Source organism: Leptosomus discolor, chromosome 11 (assembly GCF_034619465.1).
Source record: "Leptosomus discolor isolate bLepDis1 chromosome 11, bLepDis1.hap2, whole genome shotgun sequence".
NCBI classification, from domain to species: Eukaryota; Metazoa; Chordata; class Aves; order Leptosomiformes; family Leptosomidae; genus Leptosomus; species Leptosomus discolor.
Genome location: NC_141401.1, coordinates 20,179,935 through 20,196,235, shown reverse-complemented (window position 1 = coordinate 20,196,235; position 16,301 = coordinate 20,179,935). Strand labels below are relative to the sequence as shown.

At 37.6% G+C, this 16,301-nt stretch overlaps 1 protein-coding gene across 5 annotated transcripts in view; it reads left to right on the top strand.

Moving 5' to 3' along the window:
• HERC1 (HECT and RLD domain containing E3 ubiquitin protein ligase family member 1) overlaps positions 1-16,301 on the top strand; it is an 83,755-nt gene that overhangs the window by 55,216 nt on the left and 12,238 nt on the right. For 3 of the 5 annotated variants that reach the window (XM_086471525.1, XM_086471522.1, XM_086471523.1), the window contains exons 46-62: positions 822-1,022; positions 1,659-1,833; positions 3,531-3,801; positions 4,539-4,752; positions 5,508-5,764; positions 6,330-6,457; positions 7,827-7,954; positions 9,149-9,349; positions 10,224-10,354; positions 11,404-11,603; positions 12,076-12,190; positions 12,729-12,875; positions 13,216-13,317; positions 14,307-14,480; positions 14,783-15,076; positions 15,842-15,907; positions 16,019-16,144. In XM_086471525.1, the coding sequence (XP_086327651.1) occupies positions 822-1,022; positions 1,659-1,833; positions 3,531-3,801; positions 4,539-4,752; positions 5,508-5,764; positions 6,330-6,457; positions 7,827-7,954; positions 9,149-9,349; positions 10,224-10,354; positions 11,404-11,603; positions 12,076-12,190; positions 12,729-12,875; positions 13,216-13,317; positions 14,307-14,480; positions 14,783-15,076; positions 15,842-15,907; positions 16,019-16,144 (2,930 nt within the window). Of the gene's footprint in view, positions 1-821; positions 1,023-1,658; positions 1,834-3,530; positions 3,802-4,538; positions 4,753-5,504; positions 5,765-6,329; positions 6,458-7,826; positions 7,955-9,148; positions 9,350-10,223; positions 10,355-11,403; positions 11,604-12,075; positions 12,191-12,728; positions 12,876-13,215; positions 13,318-14,306; positions 14,481-14,782; positions 15,077-15,841; positions 15,908-16,018; positions 16,145-16,301 lie in introns of all 5 variants that reach the window. The other 2 variants (XM_009952760.2, XM_086471524.1) reach the window with 2 other exon arrangements.

Sequence of the window (16,301 nt, the reverse complement as noted above, 5' to 3'; positions counted from 1 at the left end):
CAGATTATTTCTAGTGACTGTAGAAAACCTTTCCCAGATGATTCTTTGATTTTGAGCCTTTCTGTAGCTTCTATTATTGCAGTTGTATGATTTGCCACGTTTGTTTATTTAAGACTGAAGGAGCGCTCCAGAACTTAACGGCAAGTCTGTCTTCCAATAAATAAAACGTGTTCGGTTTCTACTGTATGGGGAGGAGATAGAGCAGGAGGATCCATAAATATAAACGGACTTCTGTGTAAATGGTTGGGAAGTGAATGGAATGCATAACTGAATTGCAATTATAGTACTTTCTCTCTTGCCACCCACCTACCCCTGCGAAGGAAAAGCAAAAGCATGGGTGTACAGTTATTACTGAAGGACTCATGCATACTTTTTTTGATGAATATGAAGACCAGAAATTTCTCATATCTGTCTTTACTGTTCAGTCCTTTAGAATATGCACCTGTTATCATAATCTAAAGCACAATTGAATATCTGCCCTTTTTATGATATTCCAGGTTTTGAAGTTGTCTTGTACTAGATATGATGACCTCTTATTTCTGTGTTTTATAAAAACATCTAGTTTGATACCTCAGAGAATCTTCCATGAACCTTCTCTGCAGTAGAAATAAAGATCAAATTTAATGGAGAGGGGCAAAAGCGGGATTTTGTTTTTCTGATTTATGTTGTGTCTATGTCAGCATCAGAAGATGAGTTTTTAAGACTCCTGTGTTACAGGTTACAATCCACATTCTGTACCCTGTATTACTTTTTTAATTAATTGAAATTGTTTAATATTTCAGCTTTTGTAACCAAGTCTAATTATATTTCTTCAATTCTAGAAGACTGGGATATGTTAGATGTAGACGAAGATGAAAAGCTTACAGGAGAAGAGGAGTTTGAATTACTGGCTGGACCTCTGGGGTTAAATGATCGACGCATTGTACCTGAACCTGTACAGTTCCCTGACAGTGACCCTCTGGGTGCTTCCGTTGCAATGGTGACAGCCACCAACAGTATGGAAGAAACATTGATGCAAATAGGTAAATTTGAAATGAGTTTCATTCAAAGAACAGATACCTCCCCTTTGGTGTGATTTTTACAGGGGCAATGCAGAAATATTTTGACAGACTTTCCTGCCTCCCACCATGAAGAAGTGAAGACAGGCTCTAAATTGTCTTTTTATTATAGGAGAGTTGGAGAGAGGAGTGCAAGGCATTTATGTTGGCAGAACGCTTGAAGCTTTGATTTAGTAATAAAACTGTGACCATAGTCCTTCAATGGATGCCTTGTATTGTATTCTGCATGTTTTGCAGAACTCAAAGATGGATTCATGGATTTCAGTTGGGACTTACTGACCAGCTTGTTGAAATGCAGGATCACTATTTGAGTTTGTAGTCCCCTCTGTGGAAAAGGGAAACAGAGGAATTAACATTAACTTGAGTATTGTCAAGTTGTGCTCATCTGTCTTTGAAAATAAGAATTAATTAAATTATGGAGTGTATTTCAGGAGTGTATTTTCCTCTCAGTCATTATCACTATAGTTATGTATGTATGAAATGTTGAACAAATAGTGAATAATTTGCACATTTAGGTCAAATTTGTTTCTGCATTTATTACTATATGATAATGTTTTGTTTTTCTTCACACACTTGACACAAATCATCATTACTTCCAAGGCTGTCACGGCTCTATAGAAAAAAGTTCTTCTGGCAGGATAACCTTAGGAGAACAAGCAGCTGCCCTAGTAAATCCACATGACCGTGTTATGGCTCTAAGAAGAGTGACAGCTGCTGCCCAAGTCCTCCTCGCAAGAACTATGGTTATGAGAGCACTCTCACTTCTGTCTGTCAGGTTTGTGACATCCTTGGCAACGCTTCCACCTTTCATTTGCAAGCAGCTATCAAGTTATGTTTGATAGGGATGCAGTTTTAAGCTATTGGTAAGCGATTTTCGTTTTATGTACTTACATCATACTAGGGTTCAGTACTAGGGCCACTTCTGTTTAACTTATTTATCAATGATCTGGACGAAGGGATAGAATGCACTCTTAGTAAGTTTGCAGACGACACCAAGTTAGGTGGGAGTGTTGATCTGCTCAAGGGCAGGAAGGCTCTGCAGAGGGACCTGGACAGGCTGGATTGATGGGCCGAGGCCAAGTGTATGAGCTTCAACAAGGCCAAGTGCCGGGTCCTGCACTTGGGTCACAACAACCCCACTTAGCGCTACAGGCTTGGGGCAGAGTGGCTGGAAAGCTGCCCGGCAGGAAAGGACCTGGGGGTGCTGATTGACAAGCGTCTGAATATGAGTCAGCAGTGTGCTCAGGTGGCCAAAAAAGCCAATAGCATCCTGGCTTGTATTAGGAATAGTGTGGCCAGCAGGAGTAGGGAGGTGATCGTCCCCCTGTACTCGGCATTGGTGAGGCCACACCTCGAGTACTGTGTTCAGTTTTGGGCAGCTCAATACAAGAAAGACATTGAGGTGCTGGAGAGAGCGCAGAGAAGGGCAACACACATGGTGAAAGGCCTAGAGAGTAAGTCTTATGAAGAGCGGCTGAGGGAAGTGGGACCATTTAGTCTTAAGAAAAAGATGCTGAGGGGAGACCTTATTGCTCTCTACAACTACCTGAGAGGACTATGTAGAGAGGTTAAGTGCTGGTCTCTTCTCACAGGTAATTCATGATAGAACAAGAGGGAACAGACTCAAGCTGCATCAGGGTAGGTATAGGCTTGACATTAGGAAAAATTTTTTCACTGAAAGGGTTATCAGACATTGGAATAGGCTGCCCAGGGAGGTGGTGGAGTCACCGTCCCTTAATGTGTTTAAAGGTGGTTTAGATGTTGTGCTTGGCGATATGGTTTAAGGGTGTACTTGGTAGAGTAGGGTTGATGGTTGGACTCAATGATCTCAAAGGTCTTTGCCAACCTGAATGATTCTATGATTCTATTAAGAGAACGAGTTCTGTTGATTTTGTTCTTTTGAACCCTATCTTCAAACTTTATGAAAGAAATTTCTACATCTTACATGGAAAGTGGACTTCAGTAGTATCAGCGATCCAGAACATAAAGATGCTGTGTTTGTCAGTGACTTTTTGTTCAAGGCAAGTGTTAGAGCTTGAGGTAAACATTAGAGGAAAGAAGATGAAGTGCAGGAGTTGATGAGGTATGAGGATTTAAAAACTGGCTTTGTACAAACTACCTCTGCAACTATGAAGGCATCACAGAGATCTGACATGTACATATGCCTGTTGTCATAGCATAACTCTTAAGCATGAATTATCCATCTAATTGTTTATGAGTGATTCCAGGTAAACTGATGGATTTTTGCTAGGGCAAGTCTATAATGTGTTTTTGCCTTCATCTTAGACGAAAAGGAGTGGAGGGGACTGCAGCTTCATTTCTCTTTCTTCCCCTTCCCCCTGCATGGTAACAATGTCCAGCTAACTGAACAGGCAGCGTTCACTAATAGTTTGGGAATAGTTTTATCCAAACGATTAAACTGTCTTTTAAAATGTACTAACAAAACCAAGAGCATTTATATTTGTTTTTCAGTGGTTCCAGTTGTAGCCTGGCAGCTGGTCTGGAATCCTTGGGGTTAACGGATATCAGAACTTTGGTTCGTTTAATGTGTCTCGCTGCAGCAGGGAGAGCAGGCCTCTCCACAAGTCCGTCCACTGTGTCAAGTTCAACAGAGCGATCTAGAGGAATACACAGCAAAACAAGCAAGCCTATATCTTGTCTTGCCTATCTGAGTACAGCAGTAGGCTGTTTGGCGTCAAACACTCCTAGTGCTGCAAAACTGCTGGTACAGTTGTGTACACAGGTAGGACTTATTTCAGCATAAATATTTATAGTAAACTACTTGTATGTGAGGTGAAACAATCCATTTTGTACCTATTGCTAATGTGTGCGTTTATCTTCTGAACTGTGGTGAGACTGCCCTCAGTTTGAGGATCTACTTAGAGTTCTTGTTTATGGCTTTGCACAAGGGTATGCTTTATTGTTAGTAAAAAGCAATTAATTCTACATTTTTTAGCTGAGTACTCTTTTCAGGCGGAGAAAAATGGATGTGCTTTTTGTATTGATAGGGTTTTTCTGTTAAAGTTTTTGTTTTTTTGAGTCAACTCTGTGTGGAGCCCAGATTGTTTATACTTAGATGATCTACAGCTGTGAACATGCAGCAGGATATCATATGTATCAGGAAACTTCTAAGCAATCAGAGTAATTAATTGTTTTGTTGTTCTGAGTTGGAAATATAATTGGAGAAATATGAGCGTTGGGTGGGATGATGGATTTTATTACGTGTTATTGGCTTTTATCCTACTACCAGGTATATAACTTTATAAAAAGTTCTTCTATAAGCTCCTTAGTTCTTGCTGGTATTCTTGGTTACTTGATACATGATCTTTGCCTGTTAAAATAGAAGTGGTTGGGAAATGAGAATTTCTGAAGAAAAAAAAAAAATCTTTAAAACTACATCATTTGTTCAACTAAAGATGTTTTCTAAAATTGATTTTTGTTTGTTCTGATTATTCATTGTTTTTAATTATTTATTTATAGAATTTGATTTCTGCAGCAACTGGTGTAAACTTGACAACAGTTGATGATCCAATTCAGCGAAAATTTTTGCCAAGTTTTTTAAGAGGAATTGCAGAAGAAAACAAACTTGTCACATCTCCGAATTTTGTGGTTACTCAAGCGCTTGTAGCATTGTTGGCAGACAAAGGGGCCAAACTGAGGCCAAACTATGATAAAGCAGAAATTGAAAAGAAAGGTATGACAGCTTTGTTTTTAAATGTTAATTGTTGAATCTTCAATTCCTCATTTATATTTAAGGAGAGACTTGCTAGAATAATGTATAAATAAATACTCCCAAAAATGTACAAAACGTGGTTTAATCAAAGTAGTCTTACAGTTTAGTACCCACATTTTACTTAGAAATATGATCTTATTACTTAATTGCATCTTTTGTCACTTGAAAAAAATCTGAACATGTGTGTATTCAAAGCCGTATGGCTAAGACATTCAGACTTGCTTGTGCCACCTAATGAAATTAAGGGGAGTAACAGTTGATTACTGCCACCTAAGTCCGTTCTGTGTCTGATGCAGAGAGGTGTGCTGCCTCTGCTGTGAGAGGCCAGGAAGCCAAAAGGCACCTGCTGTACCTCAAGACCAGGCTGTTGCTGTGTTAAAGGGAGGGAAGGACATAGCAGTGACAGCAGCTTCTCTCTGTCAGAGGAGGCATCTTCCTGTTCAGAAAGCACTTGCTCTTTGAACAGCCATCTTCCATATGGTGGGAATAAGGCTATTTGTAATTCTATTCTTAAGGGGGTTTTGTGACATTTTAAAGGGGGTTATTTTTTTTATTTGTATCAGAACAGTGTTTTTTCTAATCGTTAATATGATAGCAACTCGTTCTTATAAGATGTTCGTTAATCTCTTTCTGGAAATTATGGCTAATGCTGTGTTCATCTGTGTAGTTCTGTTTGGTACTCATCTGGGCATCATCTCATTGTTTTGTTTAAGCAGGTTTAATTGCCCATTTGTATGCCCATCCTTCCTATGATCCTTCTGCTGTAGGCCCTCTGGAGCTGGCTAACGCACTAGCAGCTTGCTGCCTCTCTTCAAGGTTATCTTCACAACATAGGCAGTGGGCTGCTCAGCAGCTGGTGCGAACTCTTGCAGCACATGATCGAGATAATCAAACTGTTCCTCAGACCCTCGCTGATATGGGGGGAGACTTACGAAAATGTTCCTTCATAAAATTAGAGGCTCATCAGAGCAGGGTAAGCACAGTTTCTCCCAAAATGGTATGAATTTTAATACTCTGTCTTGTAGAATACAGAAAAAGTAAAATACTATTATTTTACAAATATACTGGCTGGATTGATTTCCCACAAGAAGTAATTTTTTTATGATAAAGTAAGTTATTGCTTGAGGGATACCTCTGATGCAGAAAATTGCTTAGCTGCTTTGAAGCTTCAATTAAAGGGGTCATGAAAGTGTTGTTACAGTTCATGAAGTCATCAGAATCACCCTAAATCTTTTCTTAGACTAGATGTTAATTTGCATTAATTTTTCTGTCATAGTAGTTAACGTGTTTGTCCGGTATTCTGTGCAATGATGGCCTCTGGAGGACGGGTCTGAACAAAGTGTAGCATCCTTAAGCATGCTTAGTTACAGCACACACTACTGTAAAAGTAGAAAAATATCTCTTGTTTGATTGTTGCAGTGTATTTCAATAATGTAGCTCATGCTCTGTCATGTTGGTTAGTGTTTGCTTAATATTGGTTAACAAACATATCTAAGCTTTAAATTCCAGTTTTGCCATGATTACTTTGGTATTTGTAGGTCATGACATGTGTTTGGTGCAATAAAAAGGGACTTCTGGCGACTAGTGGAAATGATGGCACCATAAGAGTGTGGAATGTTACAAAGAAGCAGTATTCATTGCAACAAACGTGTGTGCTCAACAAGCTGTAAGTTGATTATAACAGTCAGATATTTAATTTAAGGTGTAATTGTGATAGATAATGAAAAAAGCCAACCTTGCAATGTCTCCTGCGCTGACATTCTCTCATTTTTTCTCTGGGACTATTGTTGTCTTTATAGTATGCAAAGCAAATTAAATAGCTTAAAACTGAAAACAGAGCTTAAATATCAAGGTAGTAAGAGTTGGTATAGAGATCACGTAAAGCTGTTTAAAAATATTCTTAATTAATTCATATAATGAGAAATGCGTAAAGTAAAAGCTCTAAGGCACTGTCATATAAAAAAAAGATGTTATTGTTCCTTCAGTGGATTCCATTGGACAGTTCCAATGTATAACATGATGGTTATAGCGTGGTCATTTGAGTCAAGCATGAAAAAAGAATTTGTGACTTCTGGGATTCAGGAACTGAGCATAATTCTTCTTCATGAGAGTGTCTGGGAAGTAGTTCTGGATCATTTGGTTGTGAACAAAAAAAGAAGAAAGAAAAAGGGAAGATTAAAATCTAATTTGTCAGTATAGCTTAGGTGAGTTTGACTTGGGAGAATGAAGAAACAATAGTGAACTAGAATGTTGTTTCATGATGATTTCTTAGTCATCGTTTTAGTTCTTGTTTGCTTACTACTGTTAGACGCTGCCTTAAGAGGAATAAGTGAAATGACATAGCTTGACTTCAGAAGATGGTAATCAGAGCAGCATCTTCCTTTAACAGAGATCTTCCTGTGGCAGAAAATTATGCTTCCCGTACAGTAGATTCAGAATTCAGTATTTTCATGGGATTCATTGCTAACAATCTCAATAATTACTTTAAATACAAATGCAACACAATTCTATTTGTATTCTGTATGGCAGTGGGTAAGTGCCAGTTCTTCTTTAAAGGTAGAATTATTTTTTTTTTAGCCCTTAGAGATAAGCAGTGGTCCTGTTAACAGTTAGCTAAAGCAAACTTTAAAATAGTAACAGGAGGAAGAGTTTAAACTAGAATTGAGAACAAGATATACCTCTTTAATTTTTTTTTGTCCAAGCTATTCTGTTTCATTTCATGACTTCCCAGAAAGTTTTGCCCTCACCGAAGATGTTAAATTTGAGATATAAATAGATAAAGATAATTGAACTTATTTTTCTAATTGAAACCCAACTTCAAATTTCATACTGTGGAAATAACTAGCATCTCATTCTGTACTTTGAAGTAGTAGGATATAGAACTATGAGCAGAAAAATTTATTAAAATTTTTAGTAAATCTGCAGTGATGGGAGGAGGACTCCAGATTTCAACAGAGGTATTTCATGAGTTCTATGGTTTCCTGTCTGTGTAAAGGAAATGCCCTCTTTTAATTGCATTATTTATTGTATTGTAGAGAAGGTGATTCTGAAGAAAGTCTGGGATCTCCCAGTGACCTTAGTTTGTCTCTTGTCTGTTGGAGCATCAGCGGCAAGTATCTGGCTGGAGCTACAGAAAAGATGGTGAACATATGGCAAGTCAATGGTATGCTTTTAACTACCTGTGCCCACTTCATGATACAACATATTTCTAGGGAAGCTGCTGAGTTACTGAATATTTGTTCACCCAAGCGTTTAACTGTGTGTGCTCTCTAATTTAAATGCCTGCCATCTTCCACAATGTCTTGTAAACCTATTTAATTAGAGAAGGCACTAACCACAAATGGATGTATGATTTCCAATTAATTCGGTAGAAAACTGAGCAGCGTCTGAGTCCTTGTTGAATCAGAAGGTTTTAGGTGTGAGGCTTGATCACTCTTTGCAATATTTTTCTGCAAATACTGTCTTCCTATAGTCTCCAAGAATTACCTTTCTACGTGCAACAGGGAGAATGTGAAAATTGACTGAAACAGATGGAGGGAAGGGTTGCTAGAGTGATCAGTTAGGTGGCATGTCTTCTAATTTTGTTTATTTGAACAAAAGAATCTTGGAGGAAGACATTTATAAATAAATACATTGGGAAGATAAACTCTAGGAGAAGCCCAGGGAGAAAAAGCAGCTATGTAAGCAAACGAATGGTGTTGACACAAGAAAAAATGTAAATAAATTTGCCATTAATAACTTCACAGAAGTTTCTAATCTTCAAAAGACCGTGATCTCATGTTTATAAGGAGGAATGACAACTGGGGAAGAAATACTATGGAATTAATTAGATAAATTAATGAGATTGCATTGTGATAGAGGGGACTGAACCTGACCCAGGAGAGGCCCTTTCCAATTCTGTGGTTCAGTTTATGAGCATCTTTAAGTGGATTCTCTACATTTTTTCTGTCATTTGTCCTGCAATTGACTAATCCAGTGTAATACCTTTAGAACTCCTTTGCGAGGAAGACTGTTAGTCACTTAGTCATTTGTAATCTCTGAAACTTCATTCAAATCACCAGTTACAGTGCCTGTGTTAATAGAAGTCCACAAGAAAAGTATTAATTTACTGACTACTGAAGAACTTAGCTTCCTTCCTTAACAAAACTGTGTATCCTAACTGGTAATTTTGTTAGCTGCATTTTGTGTCTGCATAGATTAGTGGACCATTGCTTCATAGTCTTGTAACTTACATGAATTTGTAGTATGTCCTAGCTCTAAATAGGATCTCTTTGATATTTTCCCATGGAAAGTATTTTTGTTGTTTTCTTTCCTTTATGAAGATGAAGTAGTTCTAAAAGACTTTTTTGGTTCCTAGGAGGAAAAGGATTATTAGATCTTCAGCCTCACTGGGTATCTGCTCTGGTTTGGCCAGAAGAAGGGCCAGCTGCAGCGTGGACAGGAGATGCTCCAGAATTACTGTTAATTGGTCGTATGGATGGATCTCTTGGTCTTATTGAAGTTGTAGATATTTCAACCATGCACCGGCTAGAACTGGAACACTGCTACAGAAAGGAAGGTGGGTGACTATCAGTATTTAAGTAGAAATTAAAATTATGAAACCCTCCTCCCCTTTTTTTTTGATTAAGCAAGTATATAATATCAATATTTTTTTATTGTTCATGGGATATGACTTCTGGTACCTTACCTGCAAGCATCATTCACTTGCATTCATGGGGGGAGAAAAGTCTGTGGGATCTTTGTCTGCACCCTGATTTGCCTACAGCAGAGGCAACAGTTTGTAGCAACCTAATCAAATCCTGACACTCCTTGCCAGTGTGTAAAATCAATGTAGATTTCCCTGCAGTGTCTGCTCTGTCTACAGATGGCATGTAGTCAGTGTCATTTGGATTACTGAATTATTGCCATTTCTCCTTTATAATTCCAGTCCCAGGGGACATCAAGTAGCACATCTTTGGTAGCATTGAGTGGTTTTGCATATTGCTTCTGAAGGAAATTTGCAGATTTTTTGGGGTAGAATCAAGTGATGCAATATCTACATGCTAAGAAAGGCTCGAATTGTTTTCAGTGCTTTTCTTAGAAGCATCTCCATATCAGATACATGTATAGGATTCGGTCAACTTTTTTTTCTTTTCCCTAGCATAGTTCTTTTCACCCTGTCAGGAATATAAACTCAATTATTTTAATAAAAAGAAGAAGAATGAAAAAAAACTATTACAAAATTATCTCAACAGGTGTCATTACAGTGGCACTCAGTTTTATTGTTACCATACAAATTCATGAAAATGTCAGGCCAAAAATTTCAGGCCCTTGGGGGGAGGGGGGGGCAAAGTTGTTATGCATTTTGTATTTTAACCAGTTGCACTGCAGAAACCTCTTTGGCAGGAGTGAAGTTCAATTTAGTTTAATTTTTGTGTTGTCTGTTTACGTAGTGTCTGTCACGTGCCTTGCCTGGTTCAGTGAAGACAGACCATTTGCAGTTGGCTATTCAGATGGGAAATTGCTAATAGGAACAAAGGAACCACTTGAAAAAGGAGGAATCGTTCTAGTTGATGCACACAAGGTAGAGTTAGTCTTTTTAAAATCAGTGTATAATTTCTGTAGGTAAAGATCTGTTTAAGCTATTTTCTCTATTTGAAATGTATTTATAAAGTTAAGTGCAGATTATTTTAAGAATACATACCTATGTCTGATACACATATTAAACACAATGTATTTTAAAAGAACAGTGTACCAAATTTAAAAAAAAAAAAAAAAAGGAAAATAAATTTTATAACCTTTTTTGCTATTAGAGATTGTGAAATGTATGTACGTACAGCAACAGGAGTGTATTGAGGACACAGCTATGCAGGTCTGGATTTAAAAGACTGTAGTTCTTTTAATTTGTGAAAGTGTTCATGATAAATTTTAATTTTGCTTATGTCATGTGGTTTTGTAAAGCTTAGGTTCCTGTGCAAAGCAAAACATAGTTTTCTAAATATGCAGCCACAAAAGTTTGGACCCTTAACTTGGCTAGTATGTAGTAATAAGTCATTAATAGTCCATAAAAGATTTTTTTAGGCTAAGAGGAGAATTCCTCACATGTAAGTGTAGTAAAAGCATCTTGAGTGCTTCCAGGAGCTGGCCTTGGTATTTGAAGCATAGTGGTCACAGACGTGAGCATGCTCTGACAGTAAAACTATACTTGCCTTTTCCACTGTGGGCTGTTCTCCTTTCCTGCCTCAGTTGGACTCAAAGCTGTATCTGGCCCCTTGCCTAATATGTTTATGAACCATGTACCATTAAGGTAATTTGTACTACAATTTCATAATATAAAAAAGAAGAAAAAATTATCTACTTCTTGGGGGTATCAAGAAAGGTGTGCAGACCTCTTTTTCGTATGCTTTCCCTTTAGTTTCTCTCAGGAACCAAGGATTTTATTTTAATTTAATAGTTCTGGAAAGTATTGTTATGATTTCAAAATTGCTACTCATGAGCTCTGTAATGATTTATTTGAGAATAAAAAGTTCTTTGTTATTAATAATTAAACATTACATTAGCTACAAGAGTTAATTTTTCTCTGTTCTTACTGTGTTACTTCATACCAACTTCTAATTTTTTAAAATTCAATAGGATATGATTATTAGTATGAAATGGGATCCAACTGGTAAGATTCTCCTGACATGCGCCAAGGAAGAAACAGTGAAACTCTGGGGATATATGGGAGGTTGTTGGAGACGTCTGCATTCACTGTCCCATCCAGCTCTTGTGAATGGCGTTGCCTGGTGTGCTCTTCCAGGGAAGGGACCGAAGTTGCAGCTTTTACTAGCTACGTATGTAATTTTTTTTAATTGTTTCTGCTCTGTTGCAGGTCTTTTCTACCAGTCTTTAGTGTCCAGAGCAAAGAAAAGTTTTGTCTTTTTTCTAAGTAACATTCATTCAGTAAGCCAATTGCCGTGAGATCCATGAGGCTTCGGAATTCAGATAGAAAGAGTGGCTCTGGTCATATTACCAACTGCTTTCTCCGTGCCGTGAGACTGTGTGGTGGTCCTGCTTGAAATATTTTTGCTTCATTCTGCTGAGAATATGTTCTTAGTAAAAATTGAAAAGCTACAAGGGGAAGGACTAGGAAAAAATGCATTTATCCGTTGGGAACATGCCTTTCCCCTGTAGATTAATTGAGACGATGTAATTTTATAGGAATGTGGTGAAGACTACTGATATTTTCAGTTAATACCAGACCACTGGTATTTTGTTAGTTAATACCTTTACTTTGTTTTTCTGATTTATCCTGATTTCCTTTAGAGGATGTCACAATGGTTTGGTGTGTGTCTGGACTGTTCCCCAGGACATAGTAATCACACTGCAGTCAAGCTCAGCTTGCTCAGAAGTATGGTGGGAGCAAGAAACAAGTGCCAAGGTAAAAGGAGTTAACTTGGTATTTAAGAAATTCTCTTTGCTCATTCTAAAATTGGAGGAGGAGAAGAATGTGAGCGAGTTACTGAACTCTCAACATTTCCTGAGAGATCTGCCAAAAAGTGTTTGTATTGTATATGTGTAAGCATTTTCAGAACAGGAAATGAAAAAAATCACAGGTTTAAAATATTTTATTGGGCTAAAGGTTGTATTTTGATCTGTTTTCATTTTTTAAAAGTTGATACATTTATACTGAAATTTAATAAGAGTAACATTTTTCCTAAGTAAAATTAGGTCAAGATCAATTTCACCTATATAAATTGTAATGTGGTCTTTAATGTTGATGGCATTTTGTAAGGGGAGAAAAGATGTTAATGTGACAAAGCTATTTATAAAATATTGTCATAGTACTGGTCGTCTTTACTATGGAAATTACACCCTCTCTATGGATGAGCAGTATTTATTGCAAAATACAGAAGCTGTTAGGCTGTTGTGTTTGCTTTAAGTAATTCAGTGTTCTGTAACTATGAAATAATTTTCAGGACGGATACAGAAAAGCGGTAGAAGTCAAGTGTGTATTTCAACTGAGAGGACATATTACTCCTGTTCGGACTGTTGCATTCAGTTCTGATGGACTGGCATTGGTATCTGGTGGACTTGGTGGTCTCATGAATATTTGGTCTTTAAGGGTAAGATCGTCTTTGACGTGGCATGACTCTTCTTTTAGCACAAATATCTAAAATGGTCAAGCATCAGACTAGATTATTTTTTTTTTTTATTCTCTTACTTTGAGAACTTTTCCAAGAGTCAGATAATGTGGATTACTGAACACTTCTAAAGCATTAGTTACCTTGTCTCCTTAATATGATAAAAATGCTAGGTATGTTTTTGCTTTCAGTATAAATATTTCAGTTTTAGATAGATAATATTCTTAGAAGCTTTTCAGTAACTTTTAGGACTGTGATTATATGCATTTAAACAGAAAACTAGCTGTGTATACACACTGACTCAAAACACTTCTTTCCTTAGGATGGTTCAGTATTACAGAGTGTTGTGATAGGCTCTGGAGCTATTCAGACTGCAGTATGGATACCTGAAGTTGGAGTAGCTGCTTGCTCTAACAGATCAAAGGTGACACTATGTGTTGAAGTAATGTTCTTTCAATCTTTTTGCTAAAAGAAAATGCCATTTGTTTGCCTTTTTTTCCTTTCTTTTCTTTTTTCCCCTCTTTTTTTTAGAAATATGTAGATAGGTGTATCAATCTAACTTGTGTATTTTCAAGACACGTTATTTTGTCTTTCAACTATCACCTGACCCTAAAAAGATTGGGTTTTTTTAAATAGTAACCATGTTTAATTTGGGGGGCAGGCTGGAATCCTTCTGAGCCAGTGGTTATAAAGGATGCTGCACACTGATTACATCAGATTCTCCGTTTAATGGCAGCAGCCATAAATGGGCTATGAAAACAGGCAGAAGACAGGTTTTGGGGTGTTTACCCCCCCTTATGCAGCATGAAGAAATGTTTGGATTCCTCCAGCAAATAAGATACTTCAATGATCTAACTTAATCTAAAGCAGCCTTAACCTCAAAATTTTTTAAGGAGCATCAGAATTTACTTTAGCGTTTGCTGTGTCAGGAACTGCTGGCATCTGAACGCAAGTTTTGTAACAGTTGATTATTCCAAAAGATGTGGGGTTTTGTGAATGAAGTTAAATGTGGCGCAAGTAGGGTCACGCTGCATGTGATTCTAAGTATATTTGGATTCTTTGAAAGTCTTCTCTGAATTCAGACCAAATATTGAAGGTCATATTACAAGGCAAATCCTAAACTAAGGTTACAGCACTCACTGAAATGAACTTTGCCTATTACCATGTTTGCACTCTTCTTTGGAGTCATGATCATAGTGTTACCACATGGGAATGTGAGGAAGTGGCAAATGGAGATGGCTACCCCATGGCATTTGTTAGCGGACTATTCACCAACAGAGACAAAAATGTTCAAGTTTGTGTGTTTTCTGGCCCCTGTGGAAACTAAAATGATTGGTGATAAATTAATGGAGCTATATAATCCTGCGTTATGAACTTTAATTTCTAATGTGTCTTGTGACTGCTGTTAAACAGGATGTGCTGGTAGTGAACTGTACCTCAGAGTGGATATCCTCCAATCATGTCCTTGCAACATGTAGGACTGCACTGAAACAGCAAGGAGTTCTAGGATTAAATATGGCTCCTTGCATGCGAGCTTTCTTGGAACGTTTGCCCATAATGCTTCAGGAGCAGTATGCTTATGAGAAGGTAAGATGACCTAATGTGAACATTTAAAATTCATGTCTGACATGAGGTCACTGTTTGAGTTTCAGCTGGTTTCAGTCTTTCACCACAGAGAATCCAGAAGACTTTCCTGCATCTTCTTTGCCAATGTCTTTCAGTATTCTCAAAGCTAGTAGTCTCCTAATTGGAGAATATGTAAAATATTTGAAAAACTTCAATTAAGCTTCTACAAGACTAGCTTTGAAGGACTTCAGTTTCTGAATTGATTAATACCTGTTTCTAACTTTGCATGTTCAATTTCTCTCTCCCACTCCCCTCACCTTTAGCCCCATGTTGTTTGTGGAGACCAGCTTGTTCACAGTCCTTACATGCAGTGCTTGGCATCGCTTGCTGTGGGCCTTCACCTAGATCAGCTCTTGTGCAATCCCCCGGTACCACCTCATCACCAGCACTGTCTCCCTGATCCTTCAGCCTGGAATCCCACAGAGTGGGCCTGGCTAGAGTGTTTCTCTACTACCATAAAAGCTGCTGAAGCCCTGGCCAAGGGAGCACAGTTCCCAGAATCCTTCACTGTTCCAGACCTGGAGCCTGTTCCAGAGGATGAGCTTACTCTCCTAATGGTAAAATGCGCTTTATTGTCTCAACAGTGAAGCATGTTGTTATTGAGCATTTGGTATGAGGCAGTTAACATCTCTGAACCGTAAAGCTTTATATTCATTAACATAAGCACCAGCAATAAGCGTAAGTTTATTTTTTTAATTAACTGATGAGAATACACTGTGAAGATTAATCTCTGTGTGTGTAATGAGCACAGGTCAGTTGCATATTAAAAAACAAAACAAAACAAAACAACCCAAAACTGTGACAGTAACTTTTGTACTTTCTATAACTTTTGTGATAGAAGCAAGAAATGTAGAGCTTTACAATGCTATTTTTAGTGTAACATTTTCGTATGTGTCTACATCGAAATTATTTTGCTAGTGTCAGTTGTCTTTGTGACTTGTTATGATACGTAAACCAAAATAGAAATTTTGGATTAAGAATTTCTTATCAGCAAGCTTATTACATTTTAAGCCAGTGTTTGCAAATAAAACTTCAAAAAGCACTAAGCATCAGTAAATGGGAAAAGATTTTGTTTGGTTTTCCTTTTTTTATTTGGATTGCAAGTCATGGGCAACAGTGTCCTTGCTAGATGGTTGTAGGAAATAAACTTGGCCTAAGGATGAAAATGAAGTAACTGAGTCTGCACATATTCACTCTTATCGCTGTAGCATTTAGAATAGTTTGAATGTCAATTAGTTAGAAAGGAAAATATGTATTACATAACAGAAAAATAACGTGCATATCTTGAACCGAATGTGGTAACTGTGACTTTTGTTGCGTAGGATAACAGTAAATGGATCAATGGTATGGATGAACAGATAATGTCTTGGGCAACGTCAAGGCCAGAGGTTAGTAAAATTGATGATTTGAGGGGGTTTTATTATTTTTTTCTATTTTTCAACATTGTAAGCTATTGAAAGTACTCTTGTTCTAAAGTGTTCTTTCATGCTCTTCCATAGGATTGGCACTTGGGAGGCAAATGTGACGTGTATCTGTGGGGAGCAGGAAGACACGGACAGTTAGCAGAAGCTGGTAGAAATGTCATGATACCAGTAGGAGCACCTTCATTCTCTCAGGCGCAGCAGGTGATCACTTAAAAACAGTCATGCTTTAATGATTTACCGTGTGTTGTTTGTGCAGTTTGTCAAAAGCTCTCTCTAAATGTCTTTTCAATTTGCTGTTTGAATGTACTATGAAGTACCCCCAAAACTTGAGTTTTCACTAAAGAGGAAGTCTTAAATT